Source organism: Passer montanus, unplaced genomic scaffold (genome assembly GCF_014805655.1).
Source record: "Passer montanus isolate IOZ18808 unplaced genomic scaffold, ASM1480565v1 scaffold17, whole genome shotgun sequence".
Classification (NCBI taxonomy): Eukaryota; Metazoa; Chordata; class Aves; order Passeriformes; family Passeridae; genus Passer; species Passer montanus.
The window spans coordinates 6,611,355-6,627,973 of record NW_024364270.1 but is presented as its reverse complement, the minus strand read 5'-3'; the positions used below and the strand labels follow the sequence as shown (position 1 = coordinate 6,627,973).

The 16,619-nt window shown below is 39.9% G+C and overlaps 1 protein-coding gene across 2 annotated transcripts in view; it reads left to right on the top strand.

Moving 5' to 3' along the window:
• LIN7A (lin-7 homolog A, crumbs cell polarity complex component) overlaps nt 1-7,694 on the top strand; it is a 47,570-nt gene extending 39,876 nt beyond the window's left edge. Inside the window, exons 5-6 of one of the 2 annotated variants that reach the window (XM_039704193.1) lie at nt 3,526-3,734; nt 5,595-7,694. In XM_039704193.1, the coding sequence (XP_039560127.1) occupies nt 3,526-3,734; nt 5,595-5,640 (255 nt within the window). In that variant the 3' untranslated portion in view covers nt 5,641-7,694. Of the gene's footprint in view, nt 1-3,525; nt 3,739-5,594 lie in introns of both variants that reach the window. The other variant, XM_039704194.1, reaches the window with a different exon arrangement.
• The last annotated feature ends 8,925 nt before the right edge of the window (nt 7,695-16,619 follow it).

The window sequence follows — 16,619 nt, the reverse complement described above, 5'->3', positions numbered from 1 at the left end:
CCTTTGCATTCCTTTGTAAAAGAGCACACAAAACAAGATGAAAGTATTGTAAATATTAGGATACTCATTTTCATAGCCTTTGTGAACATGTAGTCTGTTTCTATGCAAACCTCCATCTGACCTTGTATTTAAATGCATCAGAGGCACAGAGTAGCAGTTTCTGAGTCCAGTCAGAAATCAAAGACTTTAAAACTTAAATTACTTCTTTGTTGCAAGGCGAAAAACAATAAAAATGTTTCTATGTTTTCATCTATTTCTCTCAACACTAGCTATTCCCTTTCTCTTGTAACAAAGTATTAGGGTAATACTTCAGACAGACTTTTTACCACTTTTTCTATGAATTATCATGGTCTCAAAAGAGAAATACTAGTTCTGAAAACTTGTTTGTACCAAATAGCAATAAGAAAGGTAAGAAAAACCCAGTGAAAAGATTATTTACTCTCCAAGAAAAAGAGCTACATGGAATACTTAAGGAAGTTGGTTGCCTGAACTTTACACTGATTTAAACTTAATCAGAGAATTTTGTGGTTGTTTCTTTCAACAAGTGATTAAAAAGGTGAAAATAGTTTCAATTTACTAATTGATGGATGATTCTTGAAAAATCCTTTTCCTCTCAACAGTGCCTAGACAAAGACAAGAGAGGAAAGTGGTGAACATTCAGATGTCAAGATATATTGAATTTGACCCTCTTGTCACCTTTATTTTATGATTCTCCAGTCAAAAAATTGATGCGTGTGCTATAGAATATCTATTTAGGTAATGCAGCAAAAAACACAGTACAAAATTCCCAATTGCATGTAGACACATGGGAAAGTTGATTTAGAGATGCAAGAGAAATATTTTTGTATTCAGAGTGTAAACATCAGAATTCAAATTTTGAATTCAAGTTGCATACTTGAAGTAGTCACAGAATCATAGCACGGTTTGGGTTGAAAGGGACCTTAAAAATTATCTCGTTCCAAGCTCCCTACGAGGGGTAGGAGCACCTTGCACTAGAGCAGTTTGCTCAGAACCCTGGCCCACCTGACTTTGGACTTCCAGGGACCAGCCATCTACAAGTTCTTGGGCAGCCTCTTCCTCACCACCTTCACAGTAGTGAGCAACTGTTTATAAACCAGTCTGGGGCTAAATAATCCCACACAATATAATTTGTAAAAAGGCAAAAATTATAGAAGTGATTATTTGTTGCAAACAAGCTTGAGACAGGACAAAAAAAAATTAAATTTAGCATTGTTCACTGGGACTAATTCACTCAGTGGTTCTCGTAATTTAGCTGGAGAAAAGCAAATAATGTACAGTATGCACAATAGAACAGACAGTTCAGTGGTGAGACATGAAATGAAATATCTGTAACTTGCTTGTGCTCAATCACTGATGGTTATCCAACTTCATAATTAGCAATATAAAATTAGAGCTGTGTGTTCAGAATCCAGATTTGTTTTCCCAGCATGACTGGGAAGAGTGTTCCTTGAGCTGTTTTGCTGCATGTGAAAAAACAGTGTTTTCTCATTATGCTGGGGATTTTGTTACATACTTTTGTCCCACACCCCCTAAAAATAAAGGAAATTGAAAGCAGCAAGCCCTACAGATGGCTCGACAAAAACACTTGCTGGTGCCTGTTGATATCTGGCAAAGATTCTGCATTTGTCAGATACCTTGTGTGAGTCAGATACAGAAAGAATGCAAAATAGATTTATAATGACTAATTTGTCAACCAAGTATTTGTGTAGGGATACCTCATAGAAATACTCAGTCTCCCAACTTGTGGGCTAACAGATTTTCTTTATTGTCTTTAGGAAAGTGAATTTTTTTCTTCTAGATTTATGGCAAGTCTTTGAACCAGGATAGAGAATGCTTGGTATTTGCCCACACAATATTCTTTCAGCTGTTTTTGTCTCTATAGTGTTTTTCATCCTTCTCTTTGATGCAATTTGCCGATGCAATAATGGAAAAAAAGAAAAGTGTATAAAAGTATATATAATAAAAAATTATAGGTTAAGTAAATATATACTTTTAAAAGCAATTTTACCCATTAGGTGGGCAGTTCTAAAGTAACATGAGTGTGTCAGATCCTTGCAATGTCCCCACCAGCATAATGCAGTCAGCAAAGTACCTTGTATAGGAATGACCAATACCAGCAGGAGTTCTTTGCCAGCACAGCCTTAGAGGTTTGCAGAGGCAGAATTATTCCAACAGCAAAACAACTCCCTTGGCCCTTTCCTTTTCCCTGCTCCAAGGGCCTCTGCTATTTCATTTCTGCAGCTGTTGTTAAGCGGGTAGAGTTTTTGTAATTCCTTGAAAACTGGAGTGCAAGCAACAATAAAGACATTAAGAGCAAGTTTAACCATCGTATTAATAAGAGCTGAAAACGATGGTTATTAACATCTGGGTGAGGTGTGTTCAGAGAGCAGGATTTGTATTTAGCAGCACTATGTTTGCTGGTTTTTCTCCCCCTCTTTGCTTATAGCTCAGAGCATTAGGCTTAATTCTGCATCGATACTATTCAGATCAGTGGGAGTTTTCCATTGACCTGGATAGCAACAAAGTCAAACCCTTCATTGCTAATTAGAAAATACTATCTAAACTGCAAGAACAAGTCTGGGGACAACCAGGAGAGGAAAACAAACAATCATGAATTAAATGCAATATGCTAGGTTGTTGAATGAAGTATTAAAACACATTATCTTATTATTTCCCTACAAAACAATCACAATTTCTTATTGGTGTCAATAAGAACCATCCAGCATTTTGAAAGCAAACAAATGTTTCTACTGCATGTAGCTTGGGAGGTTACAGTGTTTATTCACAGATTGTTCTAAGTTCATGCTGTTGCACAGCAAAACCAAAATGACACCACTGAATATCCTCTCATTTCCTCTGAATGTCCATACCATGCCATTCTGACCATGATTTGCAAGCAAAAAAGGAAATATAAAACAATGCCAAATTCTGTACACTTTCTCTAAAGACTTATATTTCCAAAAGCATGGCATGCATAAGAGTTTTAAAACACAGCAGATAGTAAAGCTTTGATTTATTTTAAATTAGAAGAAAAATACTTATTTTTAGATTATCTAAAACCCATGCAAAGGTCGCAGATGTTCAGGTTGTTGAGTTTTTTACATTTGTTTTTTGGAATATGTGCTACAACATGAGGGCAATCACGCACCATTAGAAAAATTTTCCCTTTTTCTTAAGGTGTGTAACAATGCACATGCCTAAAAGGCTTATGACTCCAGTCAGTCCACTTAATGGTAGAAATTGAATACTGTATTTAACAGCTGAGTCACCTCCCTGTTTTGGAAATTTACTGTTCCAAGCAACATTAGTATAGAAATCAGGACTTGAAAATTAATACATGCCCAGCAATACATAAGTCTTACTTAATGCTTTCTTTTTAGTGGTCCCTTAAAAAATAAAAGGTGTGGAAACTACATAAAACTCTGACACGCTTTTCACATGAAAAAGACACAGCTCTAGATCAAAGCACCATTTTCACATTGAATTTGTTCTCCCTGCTCCCAGAGTGTGGAAGGAGAGCACCACGAGAAGGCAGTCGAGCTGCTGAAGGCGGCCAAGGACAGCGTGAAGCTGGTGGTGCGCTACACTCCCAAGGTGCTGGAGGAGATGGAGGCTCGCTTCGAAAAGCTGAGAACAGCCCGGCGCCGGCAACAGCAGCAACTGCTCATTCAGCAGCAGCAGCAGCAGCAAACTACACAGCAAAACCATATGTCGTAGGTGAGAGGATTCATTGTTCTTCCCTAAAGTCCACTGGCAGCACCCCACCTGAGCCAGCCACAGCCCTGTCTGTCAGGGCAGCATCTGCTGCCAGAGCCCATCTCAGCTCCAGACAGGAGCAGGGCAGCCCCAGGCCTGGGCGCCTGCCTGGGGATACAGACAGGCTGGGACATGAGCCCACAGTGGGCCCAGTTTAGTGGGACCCCATGGCTGGGCAGGGCAGGGCTATGGGGAGCTGGAGACTGGCTCTGCTGGGGCATTGCTGGGGCAGGAGATGACAGCCCTAGTGGCTGACATGAAACCCTGGGCTGTGGACAAGATGCAGGGAGCCCCAACGGGAGCAGTCAGGTGCCTGGAGGTACCCTTGGGTACCAGCCAGCACATACTGCAGTCAGGATGAGCAGAGCTTATTCTTTGGTACATTTCCACATGGTTTTTCCCAGTAAAGATGCATTTTGAAAACAGGATATGAGCGTCATGGCATGGATACTGGAGAAAAAAAAAAAAGAAATTGGGAAATTTAGTGACCACAAGAAAATGGACCAGGATTACATGAGGTGCAGTGCAGTAGGTCAAAACATGACAAAACTAACCTCACAGACGCTACAAAAACAGAGGAAAAAGTCAAGGAGGAAGACACAACTTGGAGGGGAAGTTATGAGAGCCGTGGCATGCAAACTGAAAAAAAAAAAAAAATCTTCGCCAAACTCAAAGCCATCAAAAGGCATGGGATGCCGGCAAGCGCAGGGACGTGGCCCAAAGATTGCCCGTTAAAGGCACTAGCAAATTCTGAGGCCAGTTTCCAACTAATAACACTGAGATCAGTATGCACTTCCCACTTCTGGTTTATCTGTAAGTGAAAGAAGTTCTCGAAATGTTTTTTTATATTAACAACCAGAGCATTTATGACAAATAAGAGTATGCCACCAGGTTTAGACAGTTTAAAGCATTTTCAACTAAACTATTACCACTTTACAATGAAACCTCAAGATTTGCAGGTGATAGGTGAAGAAAAGTCTTCCAAGCCTCTTCCTTGCAACAGGGAACCCAGACTTCATTCTGGTCACTCTGCAGGGCACCTCTAAGTGCTTGCTTTTGGATGCAGTTTGGTATCAAGTATTTCATTTACTCTTAACTGACATTGAATATCACAGTAATTTCCAAGAGGCTTGCAAGTCTCCCAGTGATGTGTGAGGTTAAGAGGTTCTCTGTATATGCAGTTGCTCTGAAATCAGTGAGAGTTTGTGCTATGAATACATTTACAGATATGCTCCATTTGCCTAAATAAAATCAGGTAGGAAGCATGTCCCAATGACTTAAATCCCAACCCTCATCTCATAGCTGTTTTTTCTTAAAACAGTATACATGTACTGAAACAGTCAATAAGCGACTCAGAAAGTTCCCAGATGGTCAAAATCTGAACCTCCCAGTGATGGTTTCACCCTTATCAGTGTTGACACTGACCTCTTGGTATTCAGAGGAAAACATCCACCTTGTAAACACCCTATCCTGTGACCACCAATATTCCAGATTTGTTGAGGCATACAAGGGCACTGAGGAGGTTTTGAATCCCACCTCAGGGCCTCAACTCAGACAAGAGTAGTAGTATTTCAGGTATAAACAGTAGTATTTCATGAAGTAAGTTTGGGATTTCTATGTAAACCAAGGCCATTGCTGGAGACTGACATGCACATGAAGTTTTTAATTGTTTTCAGTTGCCTAATTAATTTCCTTTACAAGTAAGGATTTTTTGCTGATTTTAAATTGAAAGGCAAAAATGGCAGGCAGAGACAGCCACCAGCTTAGTTCTTCAGTTCTTTCTGCCTTCTCTGAGCAATGTGTTTCTTTAATTCTAGGTTGTTCTCGAGAAAGAAGAAGAAGCCTCAATCAAGAGTTCAGTAATCAGGCAACCAGAGCTGTACTCTTGTATTCCAGCAAAACAAAACAACTACAGGAACATGAAACAGAATTCATCTGGGGAATGTACAGTACCAGACTAAAGTGAGTTGTAGGGAGGGCACCATCACGATAAGGCTTTTCAGCACAGAGCAGTCACAGATACCTTTTACTTCTGTGACTGTTCCTAATGAGAACAGCATGATTGGTAAACCCTATGAAACAGCGAAGTCCAGGGCTTCCAAATAATTCTGTTTGATCTCATCTTGCACTCCTTACTCTGACAAATTACTAGTTGGCTTTCTCTAGACACTGAAAGTTTTGTTTAAGGAGGTTAAGATTGTCTGCTTTTGAGAGCAGGATCTTTCTCTACAGTTATCTCCAAAAATGAAAAAACATCAGTTCAAAATTTTGCCACAGACATCAAACTTGTACATCAGACTTCATAACCACTTTGTACGATATCTGGTAGAGCTGTTTTAACCTAACTTCCTGTTCATAATTTTCAAATTTCCCTCTGGAAATAGTAATTTACTATATTTATAAAGTATTCCATTTGTAGAAGCAATTGGCTTTTTACTCTTGGTGTTTCCATATATTTTATTATGCATCAACAGAGTGAGAAAGTTTTAGGTCAACTTTAATTTTATTAGTAGTAAAGTTAGGGAAGCCTAGAACTGTATTTTTAAACGTAGGTATTGCTTGTATCTATTATAGTTACTATTCAGAAATCTATAACTGGATATATTATATATTTATTCAATAAAATATATATTGTCTGAATGTACCTGTTAGAGAAGTAGGGTCTTTGCTTAGCATGTATTGCAGATGTAGTAAGCTAATGTTAGCAAAAGACCAAGCTTTGTTTGGCAGATATTACTGTGATAGCATAATCTCTGCACTTCTGTATTGTTTAATTTATTTTCCAGACTAATGTTAATATATTTTAGAGAGGAGGAAGTGTAAGTTGTTTCTTTTAAGACTCACACATTATCATTTAAATCAATTTGAAATTACAGTTCTGACTTTTTTTTGTAATTAAACTGAATTGGAATGTGCAAGCAAAATCTGTAAGTTCTTAAGTTTACATGTCTGCTTTTCCAAAGAAGATAGTCAAAGCTGGAAGGCTGTAAGTGTCATCTGCTTTCAAGAAAATAAGAAAATAGACCCTCAAATCCTAAAAAAATGATCATTTTTACATGCCTTCTATGCTTTGTTAGAAGAGAGTTGGGGGAGATTAGGGGAAAACCATACAGACATTGCATGTTGGAAACTCATGCTGATGTCAGTGAAAGTTCAGTAATGTGAGGAATGGAATGTACAAATGGTCAGAAACTGTGTTCTGATTGTGAACTTGGAACAAAGTCAGAAACAATTAATATATTGGAGGGTCTGTTCTCAACCAGAGAGAGACAAAGCAAAACAGGGTAAGCTGGCAGTATCATAGCATATGTTAGAAACCAAATGCAGGCTAGCCAACAGTCTTGACAGTGTTTGATCAGTGTAAGTAGCCATTGAAAGGAAATTACTGTATGTTTAAAACCAAACAGCATGAATTCATCTAGAGAAGCCTCATTTTATACAGAGAGGTAATTATATTCAGTGATCATTGGTGACAATATCAATTAAGAGAGGGGAGCTTGAGAACTACCAGAACTGAAGATGAAATATATTGTATTGTGCTCTGCACGGTGTCTTTTTATACTTAATAAAATTGTACGTACCTATTTTAAAACTGTTCGCAAACAGGCATTGCTGTTAATATTGAAAGTATTTAAGTTATTATGACTGCATATAATTGTCATGTATCTCATCAGTATGATTTGGATTACACTGATAGCTGCATTTTCAGAGACCAAGTATTCAGATTTAGTCAGCCCTCTGTACTGCACTTTTTCAAACCACCTCTCAACCTCCTTCCCTCCTCTTCCTCAAAAAATTTGAGTGGAATGTGCTGATTCATAAATTTCAATACTAGACTGTCATTCATATAGAGAAGCATATAAAATTCATTTTCATATATTATTATTCAATAAATTATTTATACACATTAAAATTAACATTCTAGTCTTCACCAACACTTAACAGTAAGAACCTGCAATAACTTTGAAGTGGAAACAGGAGGAAATAACTTTATGTTGCTTTTCATGGCCCTTACTGATCAATAAAACAGCTACTTAATCGCAAAATAACCACTGTCCCTAAACCTGTGATATGGTTTTGGTTGTAGTCAGTATTTTCATTTGTGATCTAAATGTATTTAGTCCTGCTTTACCAGGGTTCTTCCACATGTGCACATGAGCTGAATTAGTATACAGAAGAAGTGCAGGGAAGACAACCCTTTCCACATTCAGGTCTGCAGGTATTTGTGCATTGTATTTTAACTGATTGGTCTCCTGGCATTTGCTGTTACACTACACTAAGTTGATATTCTTTCAGTCAACTTAGTGAGTTTTATTGCCTATATTTACCTTTGGGGCTCCTTCATGTTTCTCTGCAGTAGCAGCAAACTGAGGTTGGAGATCCAAGGTGCCTTTTTTGTCTCTTTATTACAGTAGCCAAAGGAGTGTTCACACGCTCTTGCATCATGTTCGCTTACACCAAAGATCCAGATGCAGGATCTAATAATAATAGAGATTTAGGTTTGGTGATATTTACGTAGTGAAGTTGATGCTGTGCTAGCCATAGTTTTTCAGTTTGTGACATTTGATGTAACTGACACTTTACAAGATTGAAGAATTCCATAGTCTTTGATAAAGCAAAAAGCTCATCAGCTTGGATTTTAGAATTATGCAGAAAAGTGTCTGGAAGTACTAAGGACTATTCCATGTGTAAGCAGTGGATTATTAGCTAGAAGCAGTACTGTCCCTCCATAAGTATTAGTGAGACCATTTCCATACCCTGCATGCAATAAAACAAAACAGATTTCTAAACCTGAGAGTATTCTGGGCCAGTTTGCAAGAATGTGCTGCCTCCTGCAGTACACATCTGATGAGACATACAGCTCATTGTGTTTAGCCATGAGAAGGTCAGGACGAATTAGGGATGTGCTCAAACAGTCCTGCAAACAGACCCATGTTAGCCCTGCTTGTCCATGAAGTGAATGAAGTCTGAATGAACAGAAAGATTTAGATACATGTTTGCTGAATTCATTGTCTCTGCCTTCACCTGTCCAAAATCAAGCTGTGGAGCTTACACTGACTGTTTCCAAAGTCAAGAGTTAGAGGTATCTATTAAATGTGATTCATTCCACCTGTCTCTGACATACTGTAATAAGACATTCTGTTAAAAAGATCATAAGCAGAGCCCCTATTAAACAACTTAAACTACTAGCTTGGAACAAATAGTGGCTTTTGAGGGGGTGTTGCTGCTACACTCATCACAGCTTTGAAATAATAAATAAAAAGTCCCCAGTGTAAGAATTCCCTAATCTTAAACCTCTACATACATAGCTCAGACAACCAAGAGGCTCTGCACATGTTCTGGTTTGTAAGGAGGTTCCTGTCACTACAGATGTATGTTCTGAACCACTCTAAGAAATTTAAGAGCTCAGCACAGATACTGCTAGCAAAATGCTTTGGTTGTGGTGCATACAGGAGCAGATTGTAACAAGCTTCAGCCTGTGAATGCTAATAGCAGAAGTCTGTACTGCCACCCCAGCACTAGGCTAGTGTGTGTGCATTTTACAATGCCTGCAACCAAAAAGATGAACTATTGCTTTTGATTTCTGGTTACAAACAGAGGTGCACAAAAATGACCGCCATTAAACTTCCACTGTAGGGATGTGGGATAACAAAAGTCATAGCAAAACTTGCCTACTTCTGAAATCTAAAACCTGCAGCTATCTAGGATTAAGTAAAAAGATTACAAAAGCAGATGTCTAAAAGGAACAGCCAAGATCCAAGAGGGAAAAAAGTCACATAGGAGTTTAACCTCTGATCAGCTTTCCATTTACTTTCTTAGAGTTATTTTCACATATTCTTGTCAGCTCATGGACCACAATAAAAGCATATGATTCAGCAATTGCAATTCCTTTTGTCAAAGTGATAAAGAGCTGATAGGGTAGAAGAGTCCCTCTTCTCTTCCTTCCTCTCTCTGAGATGTGTGAAGCTGGATTGTGCTGCAAAAAGGTGATACCCAAACATATCCCAGTCCTACAGAGATTTTCTTCATTAGTCCTATTAGTTTCTCCCCACCAGCAATTCTCCAGTTGAGAGAACTCTAAGCATGTTTTCTCAAAATGGGTACATTAGACACATAGACACACAAATTCATGTTCATTTTAAGGAAAACTATATTAAGCCTGAAGTTGTAAATCTTGCCCAACCTTTTAATTTTGACCTCCCAAAACAGATGAACATAAATTGCACTTATAACCGGTTGGAAGCCTGGGATTATCTTGTAAACTGGCCAAATTAAAAACTGGATCCCAGGAGACACTTCCAAACCATTTCTGTTGAAATTGAAGAAACATAAAGTACAACCTCTGAAGTACAGAGTAGCCAGTGCACTACAGATGAGGGAAGATACTTAAATTTTTCCCATGTCCATGAAGACTTCTCCAGAAATACAGAATATTATTTTCATCTGAACAAGTTACTTTTTTATGTTGAGAGGATAAACCCATGTCTCTTATAGCAGTTTTTGGAAAGAACAACACAAAACACTTTAAAAAAAGCAGCATGGGAAGAATTCTGGGTATGTTAAGGTAGCCATGAACAGTTTGGTGGGCCCCAACTCAGATGAGAGCAATTCAGACTTATTTCACTGATCTCTCTCCTATCACTCCACCTTTTGGCTTCACAAATTCAATTTGATAAAGAGTCCAAAGGTCACCACAAAGTTACTCCCAACTCTCCCACTGCAGTATTTCCCTACCCTTCTTTCCATGTGAGTTTTTTGTTGGCTGAGCCACTCCTCACACTTTTTCATTACATATAATCTCTTCAGCTAAGTATGGCATTTAGGCTTTGCCATGTCCACCTTCTGGAGTGCTCCGCTCTTCACTTACACTCCACATCCATTAGCTGCCCTCTCATGGCCACCATAGTCAGCTCTCTTACTTGCATTACATGAAAAATGATAGATACACCTTGAAAAAATATAGATATGTTGAGAAAGTCACCTTTTTCCTGAGTCACCCCTTTTTCAGCAGGTGACAAAATTCACTTTTATTTAGTTCCCTGCTGACAAAGCACTCTATGCCATGACAGTGACTGTGGAACAACCACACACCCTCATCTGGTTTAAAAAATAGCTCCTTATCTTTGAGACCTGCTTGAGACATTACACCATGAATTCACACACACAGTAGGTCAGAGTCACTGTGCACAAACAAGTGAGGTTTATAGGTGAAGAAAATCCATCACATCTGGCATGTAGACCCCTGTCTGTCTGGAATTTCACAGGTAAAAAAGCAATTTCACAGGTAAAAACCGGCAGCATCCTAACACTGAGTCAGTGTCTTCAGGATCTAGTTGAAAGTGTATTATAATAAGACATCCATGATAAACATTTGTTTGTTTTGAAATTCTATTTCAAGGTAAGTTTCTACCAGTAAGGGGTGGGAAAGGAAGAGCCTTTCTTAAACTCCCAGGGTCAAACACATAACAACTATTAATTTCATTACTAACACCATGCTTCAAGTGCAAAACTTACACCAGCACCACTTTTCAAGCCCCTGTTTTGTGCATGTTGTCCTTATCTTGTCTGTAGGGTTGACAGAAAGAAATTAAACTATTCACTGTTGGGTCGTAATACCCCTGAAGGAAAACAAAAACTTGGGCATATGAAGGGGCTTTAAGCATCAATTAACTCAGGCTAAAGTATAAGTGCTGACTGGGTCTTTTGAGCAATATTTGTCTCCACCATGTGTACGGCACTGTAGCAAGTCTACAGCCCCGTTGTACGAATCTATCTGTGTCCCCAGCTGCTGCTGACTCCGTTCAGGGAGCATGGCCGGCGGAGCTCGCAGCTGCATAAATATGCCAAGGGAGACGCCTAGTGTGAAGCGATGCTCATGGCACCGAGAGCTGCCTTTCACTGTCGCTGCTGCGGGCTTCTTTCCTCCTAGGTTAAAAAGCTGCACACACAGATGTACGCAGCATTCCTTCCGCACATTGTCACGCATTTTACAGGGAGTGGACAGTTCAGAACTGAACTTGATATACATGGCAGTATAAAAGATTAAAGACAGCAAGTAGCAGTAGGATTATGGCAATAAGGGCAATGCTCTTACCAGGGTAATAATTCTAGGGTTAATGTAAATATTAACATGGTATTGGACTGCACACAGGGTCTGATCACATTTCACCTGCTGTTGCTGCTGCTGATGAAAAAAAATGTCCCAAATGCTAGGCAAGTGTATCATCTACATTGAAGTTAATGATAGATGAAGCACATCTCCATGCCTTGCTGAAGGGAGCCATGCAAACTAGGTGCAGTAACAAATCAATGCAAGCCGTGAATCTCTCACTGCAGCAGCTGCTCTGCTTTTAGCAAGGGACTTGCCAAAGATAGCTATCAAATTGGGTTTCCATTGTAGCTGTGATTGTCTCAAAGATGGTAAGAGTCTGTACCACTGCCTGGCACTACCCTCTTCAGAGGGACACCCAAATAGAATCCTGGATCATTAGATCCAGGTGTATCTATGGATTAGTTCTAGAGGCATTTTTATTTCTCACCTGCTACACACTCCTGTAATTTCTTCCTCTTCCTCCACCACAACTTTAATCAAGGCTTTGATATTTAGCTTAAGTATGCAGACATCTAAAAGTTATTTCTTCAGCAGGGAAAACAAACTAGGAGCTACATTTTGTATACCACATCTTACATTCTCAGGCAGATTCCTCTCTGAAAGGCTGAGAGGGTGCAATACCCCAAGAAGCACCAGCTTGACAAATACAGGAGCCCCTCAGAAAACTGTCACCACTGTGTAGTTAGATGGATAGAGGAAAGAAGTCGAAATGATAAAATAGTCCGACCTTCAGCAAGCTCCAGAGCTAAAACCCAGGCTGTGACAGCCTTCACTGTTTGTCAAGGACCAGATGTCCTTAACAATGTTCAGTTTTCATGCTCTATGGTGCTTAACAGCAGCCCAAGTTCTCCAATTCCATTAGAAACCCCCTGATTCTCACAAAGGTTACAATTCTAGGCAAGGAAGGGTAACAGGAAACCTATGCTCATCCTGGAATTGTCCTGTTTGCCAAATTTACACTTTAAGGCAAGGTGAGGCCAAAAATATATTTTGTCAACATGTATGCCAATTGCTTAAATAATAATCTCCTGACAGCTGTAAACAAGTCTTCCACTGAAGCTGGTGTGGCTGGCTGAGGCTGGTTTCTTCCCTGTATCCCTGGCTAATTGTAGGATGATTATTTAAATCTGCATGGAGCAAGGATGTGAGAAATGTCATGGACTCCAACAAAGTGCAAGTGATTTCACTGCAATACGAAAGAGCCTCCAACCAGAGTCTGCTGAACTAATGAACCCTCAGCAGCTGTCTGCCTTACAACTTGTACACCTCCAAAGCATGCTTTAGATACAGTCATCTTACCTTTAATAAATTATTCAGCTCAGCTACGCAGGTGATCTGGCTTACTGGGGAGATGAATGCAATCTTAAAGCAAATTTGCTCTGTAAGCCAAGAGTCAAAGAATGACAATCTTCAAAGGTGGAAAAAAATAGGAGGGAAAAAAAAATAGTTCCAAGTGTCAATGAGACAATCACAGCTACAATGGAAACCAGATCAGATGAAGATTTGGCATGTTTCTTTGACCATGAAACTCACTGTTGAAACAGCAGAAGTGACTAAGTCAGACAAAACACCTGACATTATTTTCAGAGACCAGTGTCAGTGAAGGTGCAATTAATTGCAGCTATTCCCTCTCTACAGCTGAGGGAATAATTTTCTCCAAGAGGTAATTCACCTCATCTGTGTAATGGTTACTGACACAATACAACACCTTTTTTTTTTTTTTTTTTCCCAGTGAAGACAGAAGAATTTTCTAATCATTCTTCTCCATCCTTCTCCCTTGCTAGTCCTAATTCCCACCTGAGCTTTAACATGTTTCTCCTTCAGCCAGTGTAGCAGCATAAAACCACTTCTCACTTTCCCCATTGAAAGTACTGTGGCTTCTTGATTTGTTTGTAGGGGTATCCTATTCCCAGCTTGTCACTGAAGAAAATATATTGGGTAGTTCTATCTCTTGCATCTCATATTAATAATGGGAAATGCCTATTTTCCTTCATTCACTACAGAGGGAACTTACTAGAATATATTAGTTAAGAAGCCTAAATTTTAGATGCTGCGGACTGCAACATTTTAGCTGATGAGCACAGAAAGTTTTACCACAGAACAGTAACTGCCAGAGATCCATGCACAGAAGGCAAGCAAACTCTGACTGTATGAAGCGGTAGGCAGTAACTGAGACACAGAATGGTGTCTGTGCATGTCCGTAGCAGACAGACGATGCTGAATCAACAACTTAACTGCACAGGCCCGGCTCCCTCAGCCCATCATCACAAGAGAGGTGCTCCAGTCCCTTAATCATCCTTGTTGCTCTCTGCTTGACCTGCTCCAGGAGCTCCATGATTCTCTTGTGCTGAGCAGCTCAGAACTGGGCACAACACTCCAGATGTGGCCTCGCTAGGGCTGAGTAGAGGAGCAGGATCAGCATTATTTATAACTGAGAAGCTTGGGAAGCAGCAGAAAAAAGGCTCAGTTTAAATGCATAAGGACAGCATCCACACTTCCCCAGGGACCCAGATGGAAAATGGTTTTGTGCATTTTGATGCCACTCCACATCACAACAGCTTCTGAGAGGTATAAACAGCAGCCTGGCTCTTTGTTGTGCATAGTAATAGCAGATGGATTTATTCAGGCAGAGTACACTTTTTGATCGGTTTTTCCTTTCCGGGCAGATAAGCAGGTTCATGCAGAATAAGTAGTTAGATGCTTCCTATGTACTGTGAGATGGACCTTGCTGCTTTAGCATCCTTAAATGTGCAAAATCACAGGAATCTGACATGAGTGACTGCCACCACTTTAAGTCACTCTAAGTCAGAGGATTTTAGGGAACAGAGGTTAAAAAAAAGAATAAAGCAACCAACTGACAAATGCTGGTCACAGAAGAATACAAGCATGTAAGGAATCATGCTAGATTATACCGGCTTTTGCTGTGGTGTGGCTAAAGGACAAAAAATTTCTGCCTGGACATTGCTATATCCTTCATCATTATTCATGAGTCGCTGTCCACACACACATTCACTTTGAGGGTATTTAAGCCAGGAATGACTTGACCATTGGAAAAAAGATGCCCACATTCTATTATCTGCTGCAAGATTGCAGAATACTCACCAGTCCTTAAGATAGCACAAGGCTGAACTTTGAAGCTGAATTTTCTCCAAAATATAAGAGACATAACACAACAACATGCTCCAGATGTATGCCTGAGGTTACTGCCATTTCATCCTCAATTCATTAACCTTCTTCCCCACAGAGTCAGAATTCAATTCAACAACAGAGGTTACAAATACCTGCAGGTAGCACAGATTTCTCTTTGTTTTTCACTCAAGTGACTCTCAGTCACTCAAGTGACTCTCAGCTACTCAAGTAGCTCTCAGTTGCTACAAGTAATATTGCAAACCTGTTCACCATTCTTGGGCATAACTATTCAAAGTGTGGTGACCACTGGAAAGAAACTTCCTCCAATATTTAATGAAGGCAGAGAATAAGTTATTATACATTGCTATTCCAGTAGGTATACTTGATGTTTATCAGAAACCTTGTTGTAATTGTCCTATAGCTCCAGCTTGTCCTAAGAGGATGAGGTTTGGCAAGCAGACCTCCTCTAGAAGGCAAAGAAGTCTATAAATACCCAAAGAAATACCCAAGTCATTCAGTAAACAGTTGTGGTGGATTAGGACCTCACTGTTCCTACTGCTCACACTCCACCCAGACCATAGAAGAGCTGATGGAATTTCCTGTCTCAGGGTCTCCAGTTCACAGCGCACAAAGATCCACCTTCTTCAGCAGCCCAGTGGTTACAAGGCTCTTGCTCCAGGATATCCACTCGGTCTGAAGAATAGGCACAGGCTGTGGGTCCTGACCCTGGCTATTTGTGCTGAATGAGAAGTATGCCTCCTTTGTGACCAAAGTACACGTTGCAAGGGACACACATGAAAATGAGGATGAGCAGACTGTCCCATCATGTCTGAGCACACACGAAAGATCTTGTCACAGGACTGAATGTGCTGTCCTTGCAGGATGGGACACACCAACAGTTTAACTGTACTTCCAGACACATGATCAAAAAGATCACAGAGCCCTTTTGAAAGAGAGGATAACATGCCACACAACTCATCCATCCCAAAACCTGGGGGAAAAGGAAGCAGAAATCAGAAAAGGGCACGAACTCATCTTCCCACACCATGAGTGAGTGCTGTGACAACCCAGTTAAAAAAAGCAGAACAATTGCACACCTCCTTTTACGTTGTAAATGAAGTACTTATCCCTGCTTACACCATGAAACACAGGGCTTGGGCACAGGGTGAAAAGGCAGACAGAGAGAAAGAAAGATGGACAGATTGATCTTGACTGGGGAAAGACACTATATTCCAATCCAGATTAAGACACTTAAGTAAGACATGTTCTTCATCAAATTCTTGATATTTAAGCAGAGCCCTGCTTCACACTACGTATTCCCAGAGATTACACTGGGGCCCAGGTACCTCGTCCCATATGTTGAGAATTTCCCGTATTCCCAGTGTTCTGTACAGCTTTACAAGGACAAGGCCCTTGGCACTGGGCATCCCTAACCCAGATTGTGGACCTGCAGTCTCTGATTCTCAGCTATATTTAAACACCTAATCCCCCCAGAGAATTTGAGCCTTCGTCTGCCATAGGATTTTGTAAAGTGCCTAAATCCTGTATAATTCAACATTTTAAATAGTACACTTGATTTTTTTTAGTCATATTTAAAATT